At 39.9% G+C, this 24289-nt stretch overlaps 1 protein-coding gene across 6 annotated transcripts in view; it reads left to right on the top strand.

Moving 5' to 3' along the window:
• Positions 1-24289, top strand: part of atp2b3 (ATPase, Ca++ transporting, plasma membrane 3) — a 144523-nt gene that overhangs the window by 65983 nt on the left and 54251 nt on the right. For all 6 annotated transcript variants that reach the window (XM_012967901.3, XM_012967905.3, XM_012967902.2 and 3 more), the window contains 4 exon segments: positions 6912-7109; positions 15844-16101; positions 18847-18972; positions 21796-21921. In XM_012967901.3, the coding sequence (XP_012823355.1) occupies positions 6912-7109; positions 15844-16101; positions 18847-18972; positions 21796-21921 (708 nt within the window).

The following is a 24289-nucleotide window of genomic DNA, read 5'->3' on the forward strand; positions in this document are numbered from 1 at the left end:
TCAGCAGCCATGTAATGGTGATGGTCCTGGCCTTAATGTTTGTCCACAGCAGCTCCCCATCTTGGAACCTTTTGGTTCATCCACAAGCAGAAAATGAAGTTATTTTTTTAGAAGCTGATGCCACAGGGATGATCTGTTCTGCTGTGCAATCTATATTATAATTATATCAGCTCTGTATCATAACTTTTATTATATATACAGTATATTGTGAGTGGGTGCCTTAATTCAGGTAAATTACAGCAGTCCAGAGCATGTGCTATGAATCGACGGCCAAAAAAATATAGGAAGCTACTGGGGGCATATTATAGACACCAATCTTCCCTGCTTAAAGGAAAACTAAAGTCTAAAATTGAAAATCCTTAGAAATGCTGTATTTTGTATACTGAACATAAATATAAACATTATGAACTTAATGCACAAGCCCAGGGATTGAGAAACCTAATTAAAGTAATGATTTATGCTTTCAAAGTTATCCAGAGGGGGCTGCCATCTTGTTTGGCTCCTGCACATGCTCAGCTCACTTTGGGCTGCTGTTGGTAGGCTGAGCTTAGGGAACGTAGTAAATTATCAAAACAGTAGGTCAGGTATTATCTGCCATAGAAGCAGGAAGGAGGAAGCGCTGCAGCTACCCCGGGCTGGTGCTGTTCTCTCCGAACAGGGGCACCAGCCGGGGTAAAAGGTAGGCGATTTAAGTCACTTGCCTGACATTTTGGCACCCCCAAGTGACTTTGCTTTTCCTTCTCCTTTAAGGGTGGTTGTTGCCTTGGGCTAGAAGCAGCAAAAAACGTGTGAAGCTTTTCTAGCCTACGTTTTGTTAGGTCGTAGTTTGAGTTACAAACAACTGCTCAGCTGCAAAAAAAGTAAAATGATGAATATGAATCTATACTATGGCCAGAGCACACATTTTTTTTTCAAATTGGTGGCAATGACTAATAGCAGATTTCCTAAGAACATCTTCACAGACAGAGCTGTATTCACAGTAAGTCACAGGTGTGAAGTAGGAAAAAGACAAGCAGACTACAAGTGCAAATTAAAAGTGTGTGTGTATGTGTTTTCTTTTTTTAGTACTGATATTCACAGATTTCTAATCCTCCACGTTCCTCCTTGGCATCTCTAAATAAGTGCTAAACAAACCAGAACGACCAAATCCAATAGAATGCAGCCTTCTTATAACAGCTCTGTATGGATGTTTACCTTGATTGTCATGCTCACTCTATCTAAAGAAATAACGTCTTTCATAATAGAGAAACATTTGGTTATTTTGTACCCTGCTGTGTCCACTAGGTGGCACTCTATATTCCCTGATATCGACAGCTGCGCCCAACAGGTCCACAACTAGGGGGTAGGCAGTAGACTGTCTGACTGCCACTAACTCTTTATCACGCTGGCAATACACATAAAGATCAGCATTTTAGGTTTATCCCGGCCTTCATGTCAGGGGAGCAGGCGAAGGTAACATAGTAAGTTGGGTTGAAAAAAGACATACGTCCATCACATTCAACCATAATGCCTATATTTAACCTGCCTAACTTCTAGTTGATCCAGAGGAAGGCAAAAACCCCCATCTGAAGCCTCTCTAATTTGCTGCAGAGGGGAAAAAATTCCTTCCTGACTCCAAGATGGCAATCGGACCAGTCCCTGGATCAACTTGTACTAAGAGCTATCTCCCATACCCCTGTATTCCCTCACTTGTACAAAGAGCTATCTCCCATAACCCTGTATTCCCTCACTTGCTAAGAAGCCATCCAGCCAGCACGACTGATTCGGGGAGGGAATTCCACAACTTCACAGGTCGCACAGTAAAAAATCCTTTCTGAATATTTAAATGGAACCTCCCTTCTTCTAAACGGAGTGGGTGCCCTTGTGTCCGTTGGAAGGACCTACTGGTAAATAAAACATTAGAGAGGTTATTATATGATCCCCTTATATATTTATACATAGTTATCATGTCACCTCTTAAGCGCCTCTTCTCCAGTGTAAACAGACCCAACTTGGCCAGTCTTTCTTCATAACTGAGACTTTCCATACCCTTTACCAGCTTAGTTGCCCTTCTCTGGACCCTCTCTAACTCAATAATGTCCCGTTTGAGCACTGGAGACCAAAACTGAACAGCATATTCTAGATGGGGCCTTACCAGCGCTCTGTAAAGGGGAAGAATAACCCCCTCCTCCCGTGAATCTATACCCCTTTTAATACCCCCTGTTTGCCTTTGCAGCTGCTGCCTGGCATTGCTTGCTACAGCCAAGTTTATTATCTACAAGGACTCCAAGGTCCTTCTCCATTATAGATTTGCCTAGTGCAGTCCCATTAAGGGTATACGGGGCTTGCATATTTTTACATCCCGGGTGCATGACCTTACATTTATCCACATTAAATCTCATCTGCCACTTAGCCGCCCAGATTGCCAGTTGGTCAAGATCCTGCTTCAAGCATGCCACATCCTGGATAGAATTGACTGGTCTGCAGAGTTTTGTGAAATGGGTGGAGTGGGTAGGGAAATTGGCAGAGTAGAGGTGGGTCTGGCCTTATAAAGGGTAATTCATCAGAGGAGAGGGTCAGGAAAGGGAGGTATTCATAGGGTATTACAAATTTACCACCACCGGTAATCCCAGCCTTAGCTGGTGATTTACTGGCTGGGCTTGTCAAATACTGACTTGGTGGCAACCTAGTTGTGTGACATTGCATCCGTCCTGCCTCTTCTATGGAAATGCGTGCCAGTGTGCCCAATTACACTAGGGAACACTAGAGCTACTGCCACCCTGAATGTAGTAGAAATGCCTACAGTTGGTTCCTTTTAGAGCTGCAGCAGAATCACATGCTAATGCTGTTTTAACGCAACCGGAAGTAACACTATCCACAATCTGAAACTGTTAGCCACAATTTACATCTGATTTGCAGGACAGTAAATACATTCATTTACACGTCAGGTGTAATTGCGGCAGATGCAAGTCCCTGCCTGGCTGTAATGACTGGAATTCTGAAGGGAAACACTGTATTGTCGTAAAAAAAATATAGCAATTTGCATCAGTAAATAGATCTCACACTGCACCGTATTCATAAATGACCCTTTATAAATGGAACAGGGGGCCTAACCATGGCTCTGCTTCCTCTCTCTATAGCAGTCATTCCTAACCAGTGGCTTGTGAGCAACATGCTGTCCAACCCTTTGGATGTTGCAGGTGCTTATTTTTGAATTTCTGTTAAGGAAGCAAGTTTTGGTTGCATAAAACCCAGTGCCAAACAGAGCCTTCTATAGGCTTCCAGTCAAATAGCCAATTATAGCACTCATTGGCACCCCAGGAATTTTTTCCATGCTTGTGTTGCTCCCCAAAACCTTTTCTATTTGAATGTGGCTCCCTGGGGATCCCTACTCTATAGTATCTTCCCTCCCTACCTGTGGAAAGGAAACGGGGGTTGTGAGGGATATGGGGGGCAGATGGGAGCAAATAGCAAGCTGGTGGGGGGCTGGGTAGGAGTCCCTGTGTAACTGGCCCCCCTGAAGATTTTTCTGCGGGAGGAAGCAACGCAGACTTTGTTGGTGCTATGCAATGGCATGCACACATTGTGTAGTTTTGGCAGGATCAGGGCCGTATCTATATTAAGGCGCCCAAGGTCCTGTACCTAGGGCAGCTGGTCTTGAGGGGTGGCCCTTGGGTGCCTATATATTCATTTTTCATATCCATCGATGGAGCTGGGGGAGGTGAGGGGTAGGGGGTTGGGTTGCTCGGATCAGCAGTGCAGTGAATAATAAAGGACAGACAGTCGCTTCTCTTAAAAGTATTTGCATTTACAAATAGCTTTTAAAGTAATTAAAACTATGTTCTTAATGCATGTTGAAAAGTTGCATAGAGTCACATTTGATTTATATACAACCACCTCCCATCATTTGCAAGTGCTCATGCTTTTGCATTTGAAGCTCTATACGTTGTCTATACGTTTCCTTTGTCTTAAAGGAGTAATTGAAAGGATGGAATAATTGTACTCTTTGTAATTAAATCTGCTGGCACCCCCTCCTTTCAGCCCCCTCCCATCCGTACCACCAGCAGTGGTAACAATACAATCTGGGAGCTGGAAAACAGTCGGTAATTAGAGATGTGCGAGTGACAAATTATTCTATTACAGTAACCTTTCAGGGGAAACACAAGTTTATACAAGCGGCATTAATGCTTATTTAGTGGTGCTTACATATCCATTGTCACTCCAAAGGGGCAATAATAACTTGTTTATTAGTAAACAACAGAGATGTATGGTTTTGCAAGTCAAACAGAAAGATAGATGATAGATAGATGATAGATAGATAGATAGATAGATAGATAGATAGATAGATGATAGATAGATACAGTAGATAGATAGATAGATAGATAGATAGATACATGATAGATAGATAGATAGATAGATAGATAGATAGATAGATAGATGATAGATAGATAGATGATAGATAGATGATAGATAGATAGATGATAGATAGATAGATAGATAGATAGATAGATAGATAGATAGATAGATAGATAGATACAGTAGATAGATAGATAGATACAGTAGATAGATAGATAGATGATAGATAGATAGATAGATAGATAGATAGATAGATAGATAGATAGATACAGTAGATAGATAGATAGATGATAGATAGATAGATAGATAGATAGATAGATAGATAGATAGATAGATAGATATATAGATAGATAGATAGATAGATAGATAGATAGATAGATAGCATTCACTGTTCTACCTCCATTCACTGTTCTACCTCCAACTGGCTGAAAAAAGCCAATCAATGATTTGTCTCTGTATAAATCTCTGGTAAGGCCTCCCCTTGAGTATGCAGTGCAGTTTTGGGCTCCAGTCCTTAAGAAGGATATTAATGAGCTGGAGAGAGTGCAGAGACTGCAACTAAACTGGTAAAGGGAATGGAAGATTTAAACTATGAGGTTAGACTGTCAAGTTGGGTTTGTTTTCTCTGGAAAAAAGGTGCTTGCACGGGGACATGATTACTCTGTACAAGTATATTAGAGGATATTATAAGTGGGGGGAACATTTTTTCCCATAGAAAAAAAACAAATAACCAGAGAGGAACTTTAAAATGTACGATCGATATCTGAATGTTCATTGCACAAGCTACTAAAAACTGAACTTGTACGGCCAGCTTTGCAGAGCCACCAAGAAGCAGTGACCTGGATGTTAAAACCCAACCAAGAAGAAAACCACTAAAGGCCAAGGGTCTCGGTGGCACAAAAGAATGCATTTTGCCTGCAACAGCAGTACGCAGAGCACATTGCCCGCCCTTTTATCAAAGTTGCTCTCAGCAGTGTTCAATCAAAATGGGAAATAAACAACATGCTGAGCTGCACACTCAAGGTTAGAGCTTGCCAAGGTTTGGGTTCTGTTGTATGGTAGTCTCTTTTTTACAGTACCGTGATCACTTTGCTTCCAGGGCAGGGGAGTTGATAATTTTTTACCCCTGATTATTTAATAATGGTGCCCTTTAGTAGTGGTGCAACACAATGGAAGGCCCAAATACAGAAATCATTTGATAATTGTTACATAATATGGGCCAATAAAAGTGGCTGGGCCCCAGAGCGCTGTAGCCTGCTTCAACCATTACCACCTGTACATTGATGCAAGTTGTGACTGTAGCAAATTGCTCACTGCGGAGTCAGGGCATAAAAGTCTTGTAGTTATGACAGCCTGCTGGTGAACTGATTCAGCAACACTCTATTATGGCTTTGCTAAACCTCTTACCATGCATAGTGATTAGTCTTCTCGTAATGCTACACCAATAAAAGGAATCTTTCTGGGATGTGACTACTGATCACCTACACCCTTGCACCTCTTACTAATTATAGATAGGGGAAGACTATAATGGCTATAATGACCAAAGTACAAACAGGCGAGACTGCCCTGGGGCTTACACATAGTAGGACCCCACAATGCTACATTTGTAACTAGGAAGAGCTAGGGCAGCGGTTCTCAACCTGTGGGTCGTGACCCATTTGGGGGTCAAATGACCCTTTCACAGGGGTCGCCTAAGACCATCAGAAAACACATATTTCCAATGGTCTTAGGAATAATTTTATGGTTGGGGTCACCACAACATGAGGAACTGTATTAAAGGGTCGTGGCATTAGGAAGGTTGAGAACCACTGAGCTAGGGGATTACAAGTAAGGGGATTACAAGTATAATAGAGTAAAATGGCCACAATAGGGCAAGTGAGGATAGAAGGGCAAAATGGCAACATTAAGACTTCAGCACATGCCCAACTTGCAGCTCTGCGGATTTTGTTCACATACAACTCCCTGCAACTGGCAAAAAGTTGTCAGGGTGTGCTGGGAGCAGGTTCATTCTGGCCTGCCAAAGTACCTGGTGGGTCTCAACCATAAGGGACCCCAGCCAATGGGTTTCAGTCAGCAGCAGTCAAATTTAATTGCTATGGGTAACTGCACTGGTGTACTTATTGTTTATGTCAGTAAATTAGCCATTGGGCTTATGAGTGCCTGGTAAAGACATTGAAATCTAAAAGAAACATCTGATAGATACATGGGTAAAACCAATGCAAGAGCAATGGTCATACAGTATGTAAGGACCTTAATACTTTGACTCAGTATACCAATTGGATGCCGTTTCCATTTAAACTGTGACCTGTGGTGCACCACATGTTCTATGTGATATCAAAACACAGTTTGCACCATCCCAGATGTAAATACTCACTGTACTAGTCAAGTGAATCAGGGCTGTAAGATTTCTAAAGCACTTAACCTACTGCCATATTGGTAAATGTGTAATAGTCACGCACCAATCGGATTGAAGAGGGGGCAGGGAGGGGAGAAGTGCCAGATTAAAATCTGGTTTTATTCTGTTTTGTAAAACAGCTATTTATGTATACTTACCTTCTCTTTGCTTTATCTTCTAGGTTTGTCTGAAAACATAGCTGACTTTGAAAAGAGAAGACAGATTTATGGTGTGAACTTCATACCTCCCAAAAAACCCAAAACATTCTTGCAGTTAGTCTGGGAAGCACTCCAGGATGTAACCCTTATCATTTTGGAAATTGCTGCCATTGTGTCTCTAGGCCTTTCATTCTATGCACCACCAGGAGAACAGAGTGACAGTAAGTACAATGGCAATAAGACAAAAGCATAATATGTGATATGGAACCAAAAGTCTATTGAACTGATCTGGTTTTTTACAAACAATGGTAAAAGTTCAGTAACCCTTTAAAACCTTTGCTTTATTTGTTCTACCTGTACAATGTCAGTAAAAGCTAACTGCTGAAATTACTACACTGGGGGGGGGTCAGTGGTAAGCCCACTTTTTGTCAAGGAGAAAAGTGGGCTTACCAGTGTTAAGGTGGGTCTGGGTGCTCATGCCCAGAAGGTCTACTAAAGGTCTACTTCAGCATGGGAATAAAAGACAAATCAACTTGGAATAAACGGCTGGCATATACCCGGACCCAACACAAGTAGAAGACATAAAGGAACAGTAACCCCAAAAAATAAAATTGTATTGAAGTAATTAAACTATAATGTACTATTGCCCTGCACAAGTTGTGTGTTTTTTTCAGACACAATACTATAGTTTATATAAATACTCTGCTGTGTAGCCATGGGGGCAGCCATTCAAAAGGAGAAAAGGCACAGATTACACAGCAGATAAACTCTGTAGAATAAAATTGTGTTTTATCTGTTATCTTAACAGATATCTATTTAACTTGTGCCTGGCTACACAGCAGCTTATTTATATAACTATAGTAGTGTTCCTAAAGCAAACACACAACTGTAAGGACCTTAATACTTTGACTCAGTATACTGATTGGATCCCGTTTCCATTTAAACTGTGACCTGTGGTGCACCACATGTTCTATGTGATATCAAAACACGGTACTTGTCAAGTGAATCAGGGCTGTAAGATTTATAAAGCACTTAACCCACTGCCATATTGCCCACGACAAATCTCCCTGTTCGCGGGCGACTAATCTCCCCAAAATGCCATCCCACCGGCAAAAATGCAAATCACCGGTGGGATGGCATACGCGGCGGCGCGATTTCCCTGAAATCGCGGAAATTGCCTCGAGAGGGCGACTAATCTCCCCGTGTGCCAGAGCCCTAAAAAGTTTCACTTTATTTACATTTCTTGAAACTACCGCATTGATAGTCTGATGTGTTTCGCTCCTCCTATGGGCACTTTCCATTATGTAAATAAAATGTAACTTTTTAGAAGTGGAAAAACTGCTTTAAGTCTTCTACTTGTGGTGGGTCCAGAAATGTGCCAGACATTTATTCCAAGCTGAATTGTCAAGAAGGTCAAAGAGCTGTACATGAATGAATATGAGAATATAGGGATTAAAAGGCTGAGTAGGGTGACGGAACAGTTCAGGAAGGCAAGGAAAGCATGGGTAATTTATAAACACCCATTGCTGGTTAGTTTGTAATACCACCTCTAAACTAGCTAGTGATTTTGCTGGTGAAATATTTACCTATATAATTTTACTCAGTACTCATAACTGGTATTCTGGAAGAAAACTTGGGACATCCTAGTTGAAAAATGCTCTTGGAGTGAAGTTGCCCCACAAGAGTCGGTGCTTTGTGTAAATCAGCCTATACACTATATTATTTTAAAATGAATGTAGTGGAATCTGTGCCGTTCTAATTCTTTGTACTGATTGTCCTGACTACGTACACCATTGAAATAATGTAGCAGTAGTCAACTCTACTCTAGCCAAAACTCCAGTTCCCACAATGGCTCCCATGCTCTGTTCAGACCCATTCTTTTTTTTATCTTCATTAAAATCACTGCCTGGTTGCTATGGTAAATTGGACCCTAGAAACCAAATACATTCTAAAATCCCAATCTGGATAGCTAACAAAATGCTAAAACTCAAAAACCACAAAAAAAAATAAAAAAATGAAAATTAAAATTGTCTTAGAAAACCACCATCTACCATCCCTATTATTTTCTGATGCCAAACTGAACAGTGGGTGGCACTGTTGCTTCAAAGTCCTTATAATAGCTGTCTTAAAACTGCGAATGTCTTTAAAACTAGAAAAAAAAAATGAATGAAAATTGTGAATGTGCTCAGCAGAACACCTTGGGGGTCATTTTTCAAAACTGGGCAAATTTGCCCAATCAAATTGTTGCAATCATTGTTCTGCCTGCAGCTGAATGCAAAAAGCCAATCACTGATAGGTTGCTAAGGGTTATTGCCTATGGGCAAATTTGCCCAGTGTTGTTAAATGAGCCCCACTGACTCCATTTCACATCATTAAGTTTTGACGGTTTAGATTAACTGAACAAGTACCCTGGCTGACCCTGATCAAGCAATGACAAACATATTATTATACAATTTCATGGCAAATTCATTACTATGCATTTGTACCCTATACCATAAGGAAATACGGAAAATGTATGTGTCCAACAGTAACAGCATTGATGCCAGTGATTAAAAGACTAAGCTAAATGGACCCTAAAATTTCAATTTTAAGTACTTTAGACCATTGTAAGTACTTTAGACCAGTACATTCACAGCATAAAACAAGAATGAAACATAATGTGGTTCAAGTTTTATAAGGCTCAAATATTTCCATGATTTAAATCCACTAGTTGCTAGAAGGATTTCAGCGCTATTATTATTAATAATATACATACCATGGCTGTCATGACTCATGAATCAAATGCTTCGTCCCTAACCACTGTAATGTACTTTGACAGGCATTTGTGTGGGAGTATCATTTTTTCTCCATATTGTAAGATTTCTAAAGACAACTAAATTGTTTTTTTATAAAGCCTAGCTGAAGGCACGCAGCTTGAACCTGAGATCTTTCACATTAAAAGTTAAATATTCAGAATGGTTTTTCTCAAAATAGCTGTCACGGGTAGATGTGGTGCCCCCTTGCCTTGGTAGATATAGAAACAGAGGTATCATCATATCTAATGACTCAAGGTAGGATAGAATTGATAGCTCAGTTTGAAATATTTTATTTTAAATGTAAGTTTTAGTAACAGTAAATAATTTACTATTCTTGTTTAGAATGAGTCAACCTCGGATGAAGAAACTTCTTTTATTACCAAGAGGTGAATCACTCGGAAACGGCATTGTACTTTTCTTGGTACCTGGAATATTTAATGCTAATTTAAAAAATACAGGCGTGGAATCTTATATATAAACCCACTATCCAAAAAGCCATTTTTTGACTAATTTGCTTCAGTGAACTAAAGACTCAGCACCTTGTACTTGATGTTAACCAAAATCCACATTCAGGGAAAAATTATCCTACTTTTTCAGCGTGTACATGTTTTCAGTAGCCCTAAAACATGAGCTTTACTAAGCAGAAGACCCCAGGTCTAATGCCTTCCCAATATCATCCAATATCTCTACTTTAGAGTATTTATATAGGGAATCTGCTTCCCTATGAAGATGATATCTATAGGATTATGTAATAAAAGGCACTAGGTTTGCCCAGGAGCAGTAACCCTAAGCAACCAATCAGCAGGAAGCATTTTCTGATCACATGTTTAAAGGCAAACATAGTTACATAGTTACATAGGGTTGAAAAAGACCAGAGTCCATCAAGTTCAACCCATCCAAGTAAACCCAGCACACACAACCCACACCTACCAATCTATATACTCACATACATAAACTATATATACAACCACTAATACTAACTGTAGATATTAGTATCACAATAGCCTTGGATATTCTGATTGTTCAAGAACTCATCCAGGCCCCTCTTAAAGGCATTAACAGAATCTGCCATTACCACATCACTAGGAAGGGCATTCCCCAACCTCACTGCCCTCGCCGTGAAAAACCACCTACGCTGCTTCAAATGGAAGCTCTGTTCCTCTAATCTAAAGGGGTGACCTCTGGTGCGTTGATTGTTTTTATGGGAAAAAAGAACATCCCCTATCTGCATATAATCCCCTCTAATGTACTTGTACAGAGTAATCATGTCCCCTCGCAAGCGCCTCTTTTCCAGAGAAAACAACCTCAACCTCGACAGTCTCACCTCATAGTTTAAATCTTCCATCCCCTTAACCAGTTTAGTTGCACGTCTCTGCACTCTCTCCAGCTCATTAATATCCTTCTTAAGGACTGGAGCCCAAAACTGCACTGCATACTCAAGGTGAGGCCTTACCAGGGACCTATAAAGAGGCAAAATTATGTTTTCATCCCTAGAGTCAATGCCCTTTTTTATACAAGACAGCACTTTATTTGCTTTAGTAGCCACAGAATGACACTGCCTGGAATCAGACAACTTGTTATCAACAAAAACCCCTAGATCCTTCTCCATTAAGGAAACCCCCAACACACTACCATTCAGTAGATAGTTCGCGTTTATATTATTTCTACCAAAGTGCATAACTTTGCACTTATCAACATTGAACCTCATTTTCCAGTTTGCTGCCCAGTTTTCCAATTTTGTCAAATTGCTCTGCAAAGCGGCAGCATCCTGCATGGAACTTATAGTTTTGCACAATTTAGTGTCATCAGCAAAAATAGAAACAGTACTCTCTATGCCCTCCTCCAGGTCATTAATAAACAAGTTAAAAAGCAAAGGACCAAGGACTGACCCCTGCGGTACTCCACTAACCACACTGGTCCAATTACAAAATGTTCCATTTACCACCACTCTGTGTAATCTATCCTTCAGCCAGTTCTCTATCCAATTACAAATATTATGTTCTAGGCCAATATTCCTTAATTTGATTATGAACCTTCTGTGAGGTACTGTATCAAATGCTTTAGTAAAGTCCAAGTAGATGACATCAACTGCCATTCCAGCATCGAGGTTCCTACTCACCTCCTCATAAAAAGCAACTAAATTAGTCTGGCAAGATCTGTTACGCATAAAACCATGCTGGCACAAACTAATAGTATTGTGAACTGCAATGTATTCAAGTACCCTATCCCTTATTACCCCTTCCAAAAGTTTTCCTACTACTGATGTCAGACTAACAGGCCTATAGTTTTCAGGCTGAGAATGGGATCCCTTTTTAAATAATGGCACCACATTAGCAATCCGCCAGTCTCTCGGCACCATGCCAGACCTCAACGAATCTTATTGGTTGGTTTGGGTTACTGCAACTGGGCAAGCTTAGTGCTTTGTGCTTTATTACATATGGGGGCAAAAGTCTACTATTCAGTGAAGCCCTAAGGCCTCTTCATTTTTGTATATTGAGATAAGCAATTTTTGGTAGCCTAAGTGATAAAATCTAATATACTAAAGTTACATCTGTAGCAGTGGCCATTACTTTCATTATAGATTCTGGTGAAAAATTTCCACGTATCTGTTCAGCAAGAGTTTTAAAGTTCACCTTTTACTAGAATGGCTAATTCTGAGCAACTTTTCAATGTCTTCATTATTTAGTTCTTATATTTTTGAATTATTTGCCTTCATCTTCTAACTCTTTGCAGCTGTCATATGGGGGTCACTAACCCCAGCTGTCAAAAAACTATTGCTCTGAGAGGCTACCGTTTTATTGTTAATGTTACTTTGTTATAGCTTATTTTTCTATTCAGGTCCACTCCTATTTATTTACCAGTCTCTCACTCAAACCACTCCCTGGTTGCTAAGGTAATTTGGACCATAGAAACCAGATAGCTGCTGCAATTCCAACTTGGATAATATTACTTTCTATATCGTACTAAAAGTTAACTCAAAGGTGAACAACCCCTTTATGACAGGGGACCCCAACCACCAGGCTGTGGACCGGTGCTGGGCCATGTGCTATGTTAAACCAGGCAGCCTCTATTCACAATTACCTGTGATCTCAGCTCCCCAATATGTTACATAGCCATGACAGCAGCTATGTGAAGCACAAGAAACTTTCTACTGATCGTGACAAGGACCAAATTACTTAAAGCTCTATACTAAGCGGTAGGGGAGTCACCACTTGGTGGGAGTAGGAAGAGCAAGGGGGCTGGGGATGTCTAGTTGCAGGGAAACAAGTTCAGGTCTCCCATTGATTTTGTATTATGGGGAGCTGTATTATATTTTTTAATGTAGTAATAATAACAAAAATAAAGTGGATAATATAAAATGTAATAATTACATTTACATTATATATGTAATAATTAAATAATATTATATGCACTAGTTGGAACCCCCCTCCCTCCCAGCCACCCCCACCCATAGTCCTTGGAAAAATTGTTGTGTTAGAAACCGGTCCATGGTGCAAAAAAGGTTGTGGACCACTGCTTTAAGAGGTATATAGAACCAAAAGGGATGTACCAAAGAGGTATATTCCAAACAGAGAGTAAACAGAAGCAACCTTTGAGGCTGGTTCCTGGTCACTGACAGAACCTTTCTGTCAAAGATCACCACAGGGAACGTCCAACAGAAGCAGTATTTCTGTGAGAGGGCATAACTTCTGGCAGCTAACACTGATTGCCGCAGTTTTCTAAAATAAAACCTATCCCTTAGCTAAATGCCTGGTGGTTTATTAATGAAGCAGTTGGCAACCCAGCAGGCTGCAAGGAAGCAAAAGCCTTTGAGCAAGTTGAACAATGGGTAGCTAGATGCACATATACCTCGTTGCATCACTTGCGGTATTCTTTGCATCTACTTTGTGTTTTACTGCAAAAACTGGAAAACGCGCCAAGTGCAAATAGTAGACAGTGAATGTACCTGTTAAAAACAAAGAAAAAAACACACAATCTTTCAGTTTAATGAGGTGTCGGGTTTGTGAATTTGAATTAGCAAGTGCAGAAACATTTTATACTAAACAGAGTAGGCTTATTATGCAAAGCTTATTATTATCCAGTGGTGGGAGGCAAATTGAAAGTGGAAGGAAAAGTGTGTTCTATTAGCAATTTGAAAGAGAAGGACTCTTTGTCAACCAAAATAAGGGAAAATGACACATCAGTTAAATTAGCATATGTAATAGAATCAAGCCCTTCCAGGTCCTGGTATAGTGATAGCAGTTTCCTCCTGACCATGGCAATAATTTGCTACATCCCAAGATCTTAAATCTTTTCAAAAGCTAACTATGACACCAACAAATATTTCCTAGCTACATCTTCCTCACAAGCACACCAACCAATGTTTTTATCAGTTGATCTTCCTTGAAAGCACACCAACCAATATTTCCTTGCTAGGTCTTTCTTACAAGCACACCAACCAATGTTTTTATCAGTTGATCTTCCTTGAAAGCACACCAACCAATATTTCCTTGCTAGGTCTTTCTTACAAGCACACCAACCAATGTTTTTATCAGTTGATCTTCCTTGAAATCACACCAACCAATATTTCCTTGATAAGTCTTTCTCACAAGCACACCAACCAATGTTTCCTTATTAGGTCTTCCTTGCAAGCACACCAACCAGTTTCCTCTCTAGGACTTCCTTTCATACAAACCAACCACTGTTTTCCCTCTAGGACTTCCTTGCAAGCACACCAGCCAAAATTTCCTCACTAGGTCTTCCTTGCAAGTTGTTCCTCACTAGTAGTGATGAGTAAATTTTTTAGGCAGGTATGGATTCGCAGCAAATTTCCGCATTTCGCCATTGGTGAAAATTCAGCAAAGATCCAGCATGAAAATATTTGTTGTGCATCAAAAAAGGCATGAACATGCCAAAGCAGATGCGGCAGTGTCAAAATGGGTGTGGTTACATAAAAATTAGGCACGGGCACATCAAAAATAGGTGCAGTCGCGTCATAATGGGCGGATGCGAGAAACACATTTCACAGATTTTTTCGCTGTTTCGTGAATTTTCCTATCGTTTCACTCATTTTTTAGCAAAGTAAAACGTGACAGATTCGCTCATCATTACTCACTAGGTCTTCCACAAGCAGTTTTTTCTTTGCTAGGTCTTCCTCGCAAGCACAACAACCACTGTTTCCTCGCTATGATTTCCCTGCAAAGCAAATCCAATAGTTACTCACTATGGGGGAATTCTGTGTCAGTTAGTGGTGGGTTCTGCAGTAGCACAACTTTATTGGCTATAAATAAAGAGGTCCTGTCATGATACATTGTAGTTATTAACTACAGTAAAGGTGACTTTTTTTTTTAAAGTATTTTAATTTGATGTACCATAGCCTCTTTTTTATCTCTTCCCTCCCACAATTCTGTTTCGCTGTTTAACTTCATTTGCTCAGAATAAATACTTAAGTGGAGATTGATCACAGGTCGAATTGGGATTTCTAACATTTTTGAACTTTATGACATTTATTAACCATTACCCAGCATTCTAGAGAAATTTTGACAAAATTGTTGAAATTTTAAATGACTGGTATATTGCAAAAATATGCAGTATTTTTTTAACATTTAAAGTTTGTACCCTATAACCCACCTATAACCCATCCCCCCATGGCTCTGAAGCAAAACAAAAAACAACACAGTTTTTACTAGCACAGGGTAACAACACATTATATGTAAATGCATTAAAAACTATTCCATTTTTTGGTGATTCTTTTCAGATTTTTATAATTCATTAAAAAATATCTCAACTTCCCAACACTGGCTTTTTATTTGGGATTGGTAAATAAAAGAGTTTCCAATGCAACATTCAATGAGGAAATCAGTTTTAAAAGAAGAATAAAAAGTAATGACTTTAGCTTCAACACAATGCAAGTCTATGTGGCATCTTTATGAACTTTTTGTAAAATTATTTTTGACGATATTTCAATTGCCAAATAATTTGGAAAAAGACTGTTAAATCAATAACTATGCTCTACATTATACACTATAAGCATATTGGTCTTGTCGATGAGAAAATGTGTATACCCATTCATACATATACATTTTATTCATTCATTTAATAAATGGAATCCTGTCACTTTTTATTACAAGATATTTTGTTTATAATTTTGAAAACATGGCTTTTTGTCCCCTCTTTGCAGATTGTGGAAACGTATCAGGTGGAGGGCACGATGAAGGGGAAGCAGAGGCTGGGTGGATCGAGGGAGCAGCCATTTTGCTATCTGTTATTTGTGTGGTTTTGGTAACTGCTTTCAACGACTGGAGTAAGGAAAAACAGTTCCGTGGTCTGCAAAGTCGCATTGAGCAAGAACAGAGATTCTCCGTCATCAGAAATGGACAAGTCGTACAGATTCCTGTGGCTGAGCTCATTGTGGGAGACATCGCCCAAATCAAGTATGGTGAGTGCTTCATAATGAGAAACAGGGTCAATTTATTTATTTCACCCTTAATAAAGATAAGGCAGTGATTCTGTTTAAGGTGGGTTTCCAAGCAAAAGCCCTGTTTGTCATAGATACGAAGGGTCAGTCTTAGATAAAAGCCCACAAGCCCACACTAAAACACTAAGGGGCACATTTACTAAGACACGAATCTGAACCGAATTGGAAAAATTCCGATTTGAAAACGAACATTTTGCGACTTTTTCGTATTTTTTGCGATTTTTTCGGCGTCTTTACGACTTTTCGGAAATTGTCGCGACTTTTTCGTTACCAATACGATTTGCGCGAAAAAACGCGAGTTTTTCGTAGCCATTCCGAAAGTTGCGCAAAATCTGGCGATTTTTTCGTAGCGTTAAAACTTGCGCGAAAAGTTGCGCCTTTTTCGTCGCGTTAAAACTTAAAAGGTGCGACGTTTCGCGCAAGTTTTAACGCTACAAAAAAATCGCAACTTTTTGCGCAAGTTTTAACGCTCGGAATGGCTACGAAAAACTCGCGTTTTTTCGCACAAATCGTATTAGTAACGAAAAAGTCGCGACAATTTTCCGAAAAAATCGCAAAATACCGATCATTACGAAAAAAACGCAATCGGACGCATTCGGCCCGTTCGTGGGTTAGTAAATGTGCCCCTAAGACAGGAAGCTCATGGAGTGGAAAGGGGCTGGTGAGGTATAATGTAGTTTTTGGTGTCAGGCAAGTAGGAAGTCAGACAAGCCCAAAGTCAGGGCATGCAGAAAAGGATTGTGGTCAGGAAACAGGCAGAAGGTTAAGTCAGACATTGAATCAGAATCAGGCAATCAGAGTCAAACCAGAAAAATCATAAAATTAACTGCCAGGAAACAAAAAGGAAACCAACTTGACAACCAAGCATGGAATGGAATGATTGGGAACCTTAAATATGCCCACCTCCAGGTGTGCAGCACAAACTGCATTAAAGTGCACACCATATGTTATGTCCTGATGCATGCCATTTTGCATGATGGAGGCATGCTGGGGAAACCTAGGATAGAGACCCAGGTAAGTCTCCTTACACTGCTGCAATAGCAATTAGAATATAGAATATTCTTGGGTTGCTAAGCTGACAGACTTTATTATGGAAAACTGCTGTTTGCAAGAAAGGAAATAGAAATTTAAATTCTAAATTAGAAAACAGCACCATTTGGGTGGATGAATGTAATTTTAATAGTGTTGGAGTTTAATGAAAACTTCTTGTCACTCATAATTGTTGCTGGCTGTTCCGAAAGCTCTTAAAACTGTCAACTACTTGATTTGCTTTTATTTTAAAGCGTGACTTTACAAAGTACAACAGCTTTTACTGCTTCCCAGGAATATTTTGCAGATGCTCCTATATTTGAGTTCCAAAATGCAGTTTGGCCAACCAGACTAGTCATGTGTTGCTTATGTCTGCTTAGGCAGACAATGGAATGGTGGGTTGGTAAAATTAATCTTCCCACTTAGAAAATAAATTGAAACTAAATGGGAGAGAAATGATCTTTGCTGTCATGATAAGAGCTTATGGGGTTCAATTATGATTTTAAGTGTGGGAAAAAATGGGAACAATACCTATTAAAGGAACAGTAACACTAAAAAATCAAAGAGCTTTAAAGTAATAAAAATATAATGCACTGTTGCCCTGCACTGGTAAAACTGGTGTGTTTGCTACAGTAACACTACTATAATTTATATAAATAAGCTGCTGTGTAGCCACGGGGGCAGCCATTCAAGCTGGAAAAAAGGAGAAAAGGCACAGGTTACATAGCAGATAACAGATAAGTTCTGTAGAATACAGTAGTGTTTTATCTGTTATCTGCTATGTGCCTGTGCCTTTTCTCCTTTGAATGGCTGCCTCCATGGCTACACAGCAGCTTATTTATATAAATTATGGTAGACTTTCTGAAGTAAACACACAACTTTTACCAGTGCAGGGCAGCAGCACATTATATTTTAGTTACTTTAATACACTTTCATTTTTTTGTGTTACTGTTCCTTTAAGCTGCTATACACAATATAATTGTGTCTACTTAAACATACTTTTGGCAGCTGTGTCTACCTTGGTTAATGTAGCATAAGGTGCAGGACAATCTTTTGCCAGCAGTGGTGTAACTTGATGGTGCTTGGCCCCCCCTAGTGAAAAATATTCAGAGGGGCTTGGCACATAGGGATTACTACCCATAACTCCGTACCCGCCCACTCTCCGCCACCGTGCTCCGCCTGCCTGCTTCCCCCACTTCCTGACCCAGGTAGGAGAGTGGCTGGGGAGGGGGGATTTCTATTGCAATAGAGAAAGCAGACCCCACAATCCAGGCCCCCTGTTTCCTGGGCCCCCCTGCATCTGCTTCCTTTATTGCTATGCCAGCTTTTGCTTTAATGATTAAATGAGCCCTCATTTAATTTGTGTTCTTGCCTAATGGATGTTATATTTGTGACCTACAAGATAAAGTATTACTTCTATTCCCAAGAACACTGTTCCTAGTTACAAGTTATTCAACCACCTACAACAAAATTTATCCCTAGTTGAAGCAGATGAGTAGAGCATTTCAATATGATATGTTTTTTTATTCACATCATTAACACTAACACAATGGTCTGTTAATGCTGGATGCAGTTCTTTACTACAGTATTGATGGCTCAGAGGTTTGTAAAGTTGCATTTTGATGAACTATTTTGTAAGGAAAGTAATGAAAGTGATCAATATCTCTGACGTCCTAGGCGACCTGCTGCCCGCAGATGGAGTTTTGATCCAGGGAAATGATCTCAAAATTGACGAAAGCTCTTTGACGGGAGAATCAGACCACGTACGCAAGTCCGTAGAGAAAGACCCGATGCTGCTTTCTGGTGAGGATTTTCAATCACAATCTGCAATGGGGGAGCTCATAAAAAAAACACCAGGTTATCTGGCAGTGCTGCCTTAAAAATTCATGGGGAAAAGTTTCATGTGTTGGTTTTACATTCTACTGAAGTGCCCCTTCACAGACAGTAAGGAATACATAATGTAATGCTCATTTCTTAAACCTGCAGCTTCTACATAAAACAATGTACCATTCTCGAGCTTGAAGAATACAGATAAAGCAATTTATTTTGGTAGATACACACATGGCACTTAATATCCATGGGGAAAGGGAGTGTATACATATTATGCCAGGGCATAATAAGTCCTGGCATCTCAAGTACACAGAGGCCCAACAGCCCCACCAGCCCTCTAAATAGTGACAGTCTATGGCATCTTACAGCAGCCCTTATGGCATTTGCCAGAACCCAAAGAATCCAGAACCCTGTCCAGGCCTGTATACATGGAGTAGGTATAACTGAAACCTTTTGCTCCATCTGTATCTAATGTTTAATAAAAGAATCAGTGTTGATTCTGAGGCAGCAACTCCTCCCCCTATCCTGCTCCACACCTAAAACTTTAGCGTCGAAGTGGGTCGAGAGGGCGCCGCATCGCTAGTGCAGAGAGCGCTATTGTGGTCTCTGCACTAGCAGAGCCAAATTTTCTTTTTAAAAACAAAAATTTGGCTCTTAAAGTTACCAGTGGCGGCATTTTGGTGCCCCTGGTAACTGGCCGCTCACTGCTGCCAGAGGCAAGGTTCTTATCTTGTCTTATGGCAGGAGCGACCCTGACAAGAATATGTGATATTATACACAAACACTCCTCCTTTTTACTTTTTATAATCTCTATAAAGAATAATTACTTAGCAAGTCCTGTTGCTTTAGATTTACTTACTAGATATATCATGATCTGGATGAATGAAAATCCTCATAGTCTAAAATAAACTTGGTTTCATCATTTACCACATCTGAAACACAAATTAATATCTGTTATGAAGTTGAATAGACAGTAAGGTATGCTTGTATTTTATCTAAAGAAGCATAACTGGTTTCAACAGCACTTTAAATAAGCTCTTGAATTACCGCAGGGCAGAAATACTGTGCCATATGAGAGACAGATGGGGACACAGGGGACTATAAATTAATATGTAAGAACATATCATATGGGGAGGGATTAAAGATATGGGTAGGATTGTGGGAATATCAGTACTATCCACAAAGGCAGAGGGGTCATAAATGCCCCTTGCAGAGTTATGCAGCTCCTCATATTCTGTCCCTTGCTGTGTTATGCAGCATCCCTTGGTGCTTGCACCTGTTTGCTTGCATCCAGTGGTACAAGTGTTATACTTTTAATCTCTCTTCTTTATAATGTGAGAAACTCTGCCCATTTGTATAGTGAATAGAAAAGTTACTTAATTGCCCCTTAAATGCTACAGATGTTAAATACAACACAAGGGGGCCTTTTTATTAAAGTACGATCTCTCCGAATACAACTAATTCGGATCGCCAATATGATATTTTCATGACTAATACGATTTTTTGTATGCATTTTCATGATATTTGCAATCATCAGAAATTATCGTATCCAATCCGAATTTTACCCATTTCAGGATTCGAACTCTTACTTGATGAATCAGCCCCAAAGCCTCATTATCTATTGGAGGGAGTGCTATAAATAAAATGGTTTCCCTTTATAGACATCTCCACTTGCTATACAGAGGGTTTACTTTCCCCTTACTTGAGTTTGCTTCCTATTCTGCTGTCTACAATGGTGAAATGTATCTCAGCTCTAACTGGGCAACACATCTATAGGATTACCAACCCAGACTACATTACATATTAGAACTGCTACATTGACACCTCATTACCCTCTCTTATGCAGTGTTCCAGATTTAAGATGCAACTTTGTAACCAGAATTTCTTCAGTACAGGTATGGGACCTGTTTACCAGACTGCTCAGGATCTGGGGTTTTCCAGATAAGGGATCTTTATGTACTTTGAACCTTCATACCTTAAGTCTGCTAACAAATCATTCAAACATTAAATAAACCTAATAGGATAGTTTTGTCTCCAAGAAGGATTAGTTATATCTTAGTTGGGACCAAGTACAAGGCACTGTTTTATTATTACAGAGAAAAAGGAAATCATTGTAAAAATTTGAATTATATGATTAAAATGGAGATGGAATTTCCGTAATTCGGAACTTTCTGGATAACAGGTTTTCAGATAATGGATCCCATACGTTAGTAAATGCCCCCAAAGAATTGCTCAAATATTCTGTACTTTACCATTAGAGCCCATGGATGGGCAGGGTGTGAAACCAAAGCAGTCTGCCATATTTGTTGTGCTTTGTGCATTTTGATTAACTGCCACATGTTTAGCAATACTTGAACATATGGTTGAACACATGTTTAAAAAATTGCTTAGAAACATCTGAAATGTAGAAAAGCATAATCATAGTACAATAAAATGTTTCCCCATCATATGTATATATGAATACATTGCTATGATATTTTCATAATCTGACCTTTAAAGGAATGACACTATTGTTTTCCATTCCTTTTTTACCCCCCTTTCCACAAAGTGCTCATGTTTAGAACATAAACACAGTACGACCTGTCAGAATAAGTCATCCATGGTGTTTGATAATCCCCTATCACTAGGCACAGTTTGTGTGGCCCAATAAACAGGTTTGGAAGCTGCAGTGTTGGGCAAAGGGAGGTGCTGCTCTTGAGAGTTCTGCCATCTCCCATGCCCTACATGATGGTTGGGCAGTTATCCAAGTTGTCCTACTCGCTCACAGAGTTTCTCTCTAATCTGTTTGCTTGGCAGGTACCCATGTCATGGAGGGATCTGGCCGAATGGTGGTGACAGCAGTTGGTGTCAATTCACAAACTGGAATCATATTCACCTTGCTCGGAGCTGGTGGAGAGGAGGAGGAAAAGAAAGACAAGAAAGGTAACTCGCTTGAGCATGACTCTTTCTATAATAAAATGAGCTTTTTTTTCAATTTATTTCAATCACAGCTTGTGCCTGCCTGATCCTTTCCAGCTTAGCAGAGGGTTATGTATGAAAATGAGAATTAGTATTGTGTTGTTATCACATTCTCTTGTTTGGCGAGGCAGTGAGATTCAATATAGTTCTGATCTTTGTCAACTGTGAGTGGTAAAAACTAAAACATTCTATCCTAAAACTCACTTTAAAAAGAAAGTAGATAAAATGTTCCCTTGGCAGTGGCTTACTTGTAGATACAACAGCCAGAGATGCTTTAAGGTACCACTGGGCCCTGGGCAAAATTTCACTGCCCCCAAGAAATTTATGATAGAATAACTCTCAGACACGTGAAGTTCAATACAGTAAGGCACGCAGTGAAGAAATCATTTGCACTTACTGAAGTAGACATGATACTCAGGTGTGCTGTTCTGGACCAAAAGCCCTGGGAGCAGAAAAATTACAAAATGGTGATGCCAAAGAAAAAATGGGAAAAAAATTACAATAACCATTGTGTAGGTTTTTTTTAGTTGATTAAAATGATGCTTCTGCTAAAATTTAATGCCAGATGAAAGGTGTGCTAGTGGGCTCCCTATCCTGGTGGGCCCTGGGAAAATACCCCTTTTGCCCATTTATTAAAATGGCCCTGTCAGCAGCTAGAGTCCCTAGCTAAGGCACTCAGGTGCACGCTGAGGAAACAGTCAGCACTTAATATGTATTGCTGGCTATGGCCAGTTGCATAAGCCATATGGCTTTGAGGCTATTTCGGCCCATCAGTGATATTACAGGGTCTAAACTTGCTGGCACACCCCTTGACCTAGTCACTGATATTCTGTGTCTTCTGTATGCCCCTTGGGCTGGCTTCTGTATATTCCCTTTAAAATGTGCACAAGGAACACAAGGAAACCCCAAGCAATGGTTCAAAAGTAGCATGTCGCTCAAAGACTTGCATCTGTGGGTGCTCACCAAGGGCAAGGGTCCAAAGTGAGAAATTCATGGAGCTCAGTGCCTGTTTTTTGATCTTTAAACCCTGCCCCATAGTTTATAAATTACCCCAGTCTAGTTTAAGGCTGTTTTGATCAAAGCAGACCTCTCAGGAAGAGGGTATAGATTTACAAGGAATGAAAGCATAGCAATTATCATGATAAAGGAAAAAACTACCCAGCCCTAATTAGACTAGCAAAATAATGAGATGACAATATCCCTCTAAATACTATTAGTTAGAGGGATATCCCTGAATAAAAGGGATTTTTTTCTGTTTGTTTTTAGTTTTGTTTTTATAAAATTTCCTCTTCCTCTGGATTCCTTCTTTGCCTTATGGCTTGCATCCTTCCAGAAGCCTCTTGTTTTTCATAAGTCATCTGTTTATTCCTATTGACTTCTAATAAGTTCTTCAGTTTTAACTGGAATCAAATGAGTTTCTGTTCACTTAAATAACCAGGCGTCTTCTATTTCTCTAATCTTCTAGCCCCTTTTTTATGTAACGTAATTTCGCTCCACACATCCCTTACCTTATATGTACTCTTTATTTACATTGTATAATTCTCACCTTTCACTGATGTCTTTTCCATCTGTTATGCTCCCTCCCAAAATAGACCCTGGCATTTCAATTACACAGAGGCCCAAAACGCCCCCCACTAGCCCAAGAAATAGTGATTGCTTATGGCATCTTACAGCAGCCCCTCTGGTATTTGCCAGAATCCACAGATTACCTGTCTGGGCCTGCACAGAACCCTGTGTCTCCAGTTGCTATTTTGTGCTCTCCTAATTAAAATGTTGTGTGAAATCACTTCTTTGGCTTTAAATGTGTTGATCAGAAAGCCCTACACTAAACTTAAGAGCCTCAACAAAAAAAAAACCTGATTTCTTATTCTCCTTGAAAAGTGAGAGTAAGAACTCAAGCCTAAAGGTGGCCATACATGGGCTGATTCTAGCTGCCGATATCGGTCCCTTAGACTGAAATCGTCCAGATCTTGCTATATGGCTACCTTTAGTCCAGCAACAGGAGTTCGGCACTCTTAGCATAGATTAAAAAGGGTGGAGGGGTTTGTCTTTATGTAAAGACAGATTTAAAGCCATGTAATAAAGACATTATCAATGAAAACGTTGAATCTCTTTGGGTAGAAATTTCAGTAGGGCTGAAGGTCACAAAGAAAATGATCATTGATGTATGCTATAAACCACCCCGTATAGATGAGGGGGATGAGACCCAACAACTGTTGCAAATGGAGGAGGCTTCACAACTGGGTCAAGTTGTTATTATGGGGGACTTTAATTATCCAGACATTGACTGGAGTAATGGGGTGGCTAAGTCAGAAAAAGCTAGTAGGTTTGT

The sequence above is a fragment of the Xenopus tropicalis genome, chromosome 8, assembly GCF_000004195.4.
Source record: "Xenopus tropicalis strain Nigerian chromosome 8, UCB_Xtro_10.0, whole genome shotgun sequence".
Lineage (NCBI taxonomy): Eukaryota > Metazoa > Chordata > Amphibia > Anura > Pipidae > Xenopus > Xenopus tropicalis.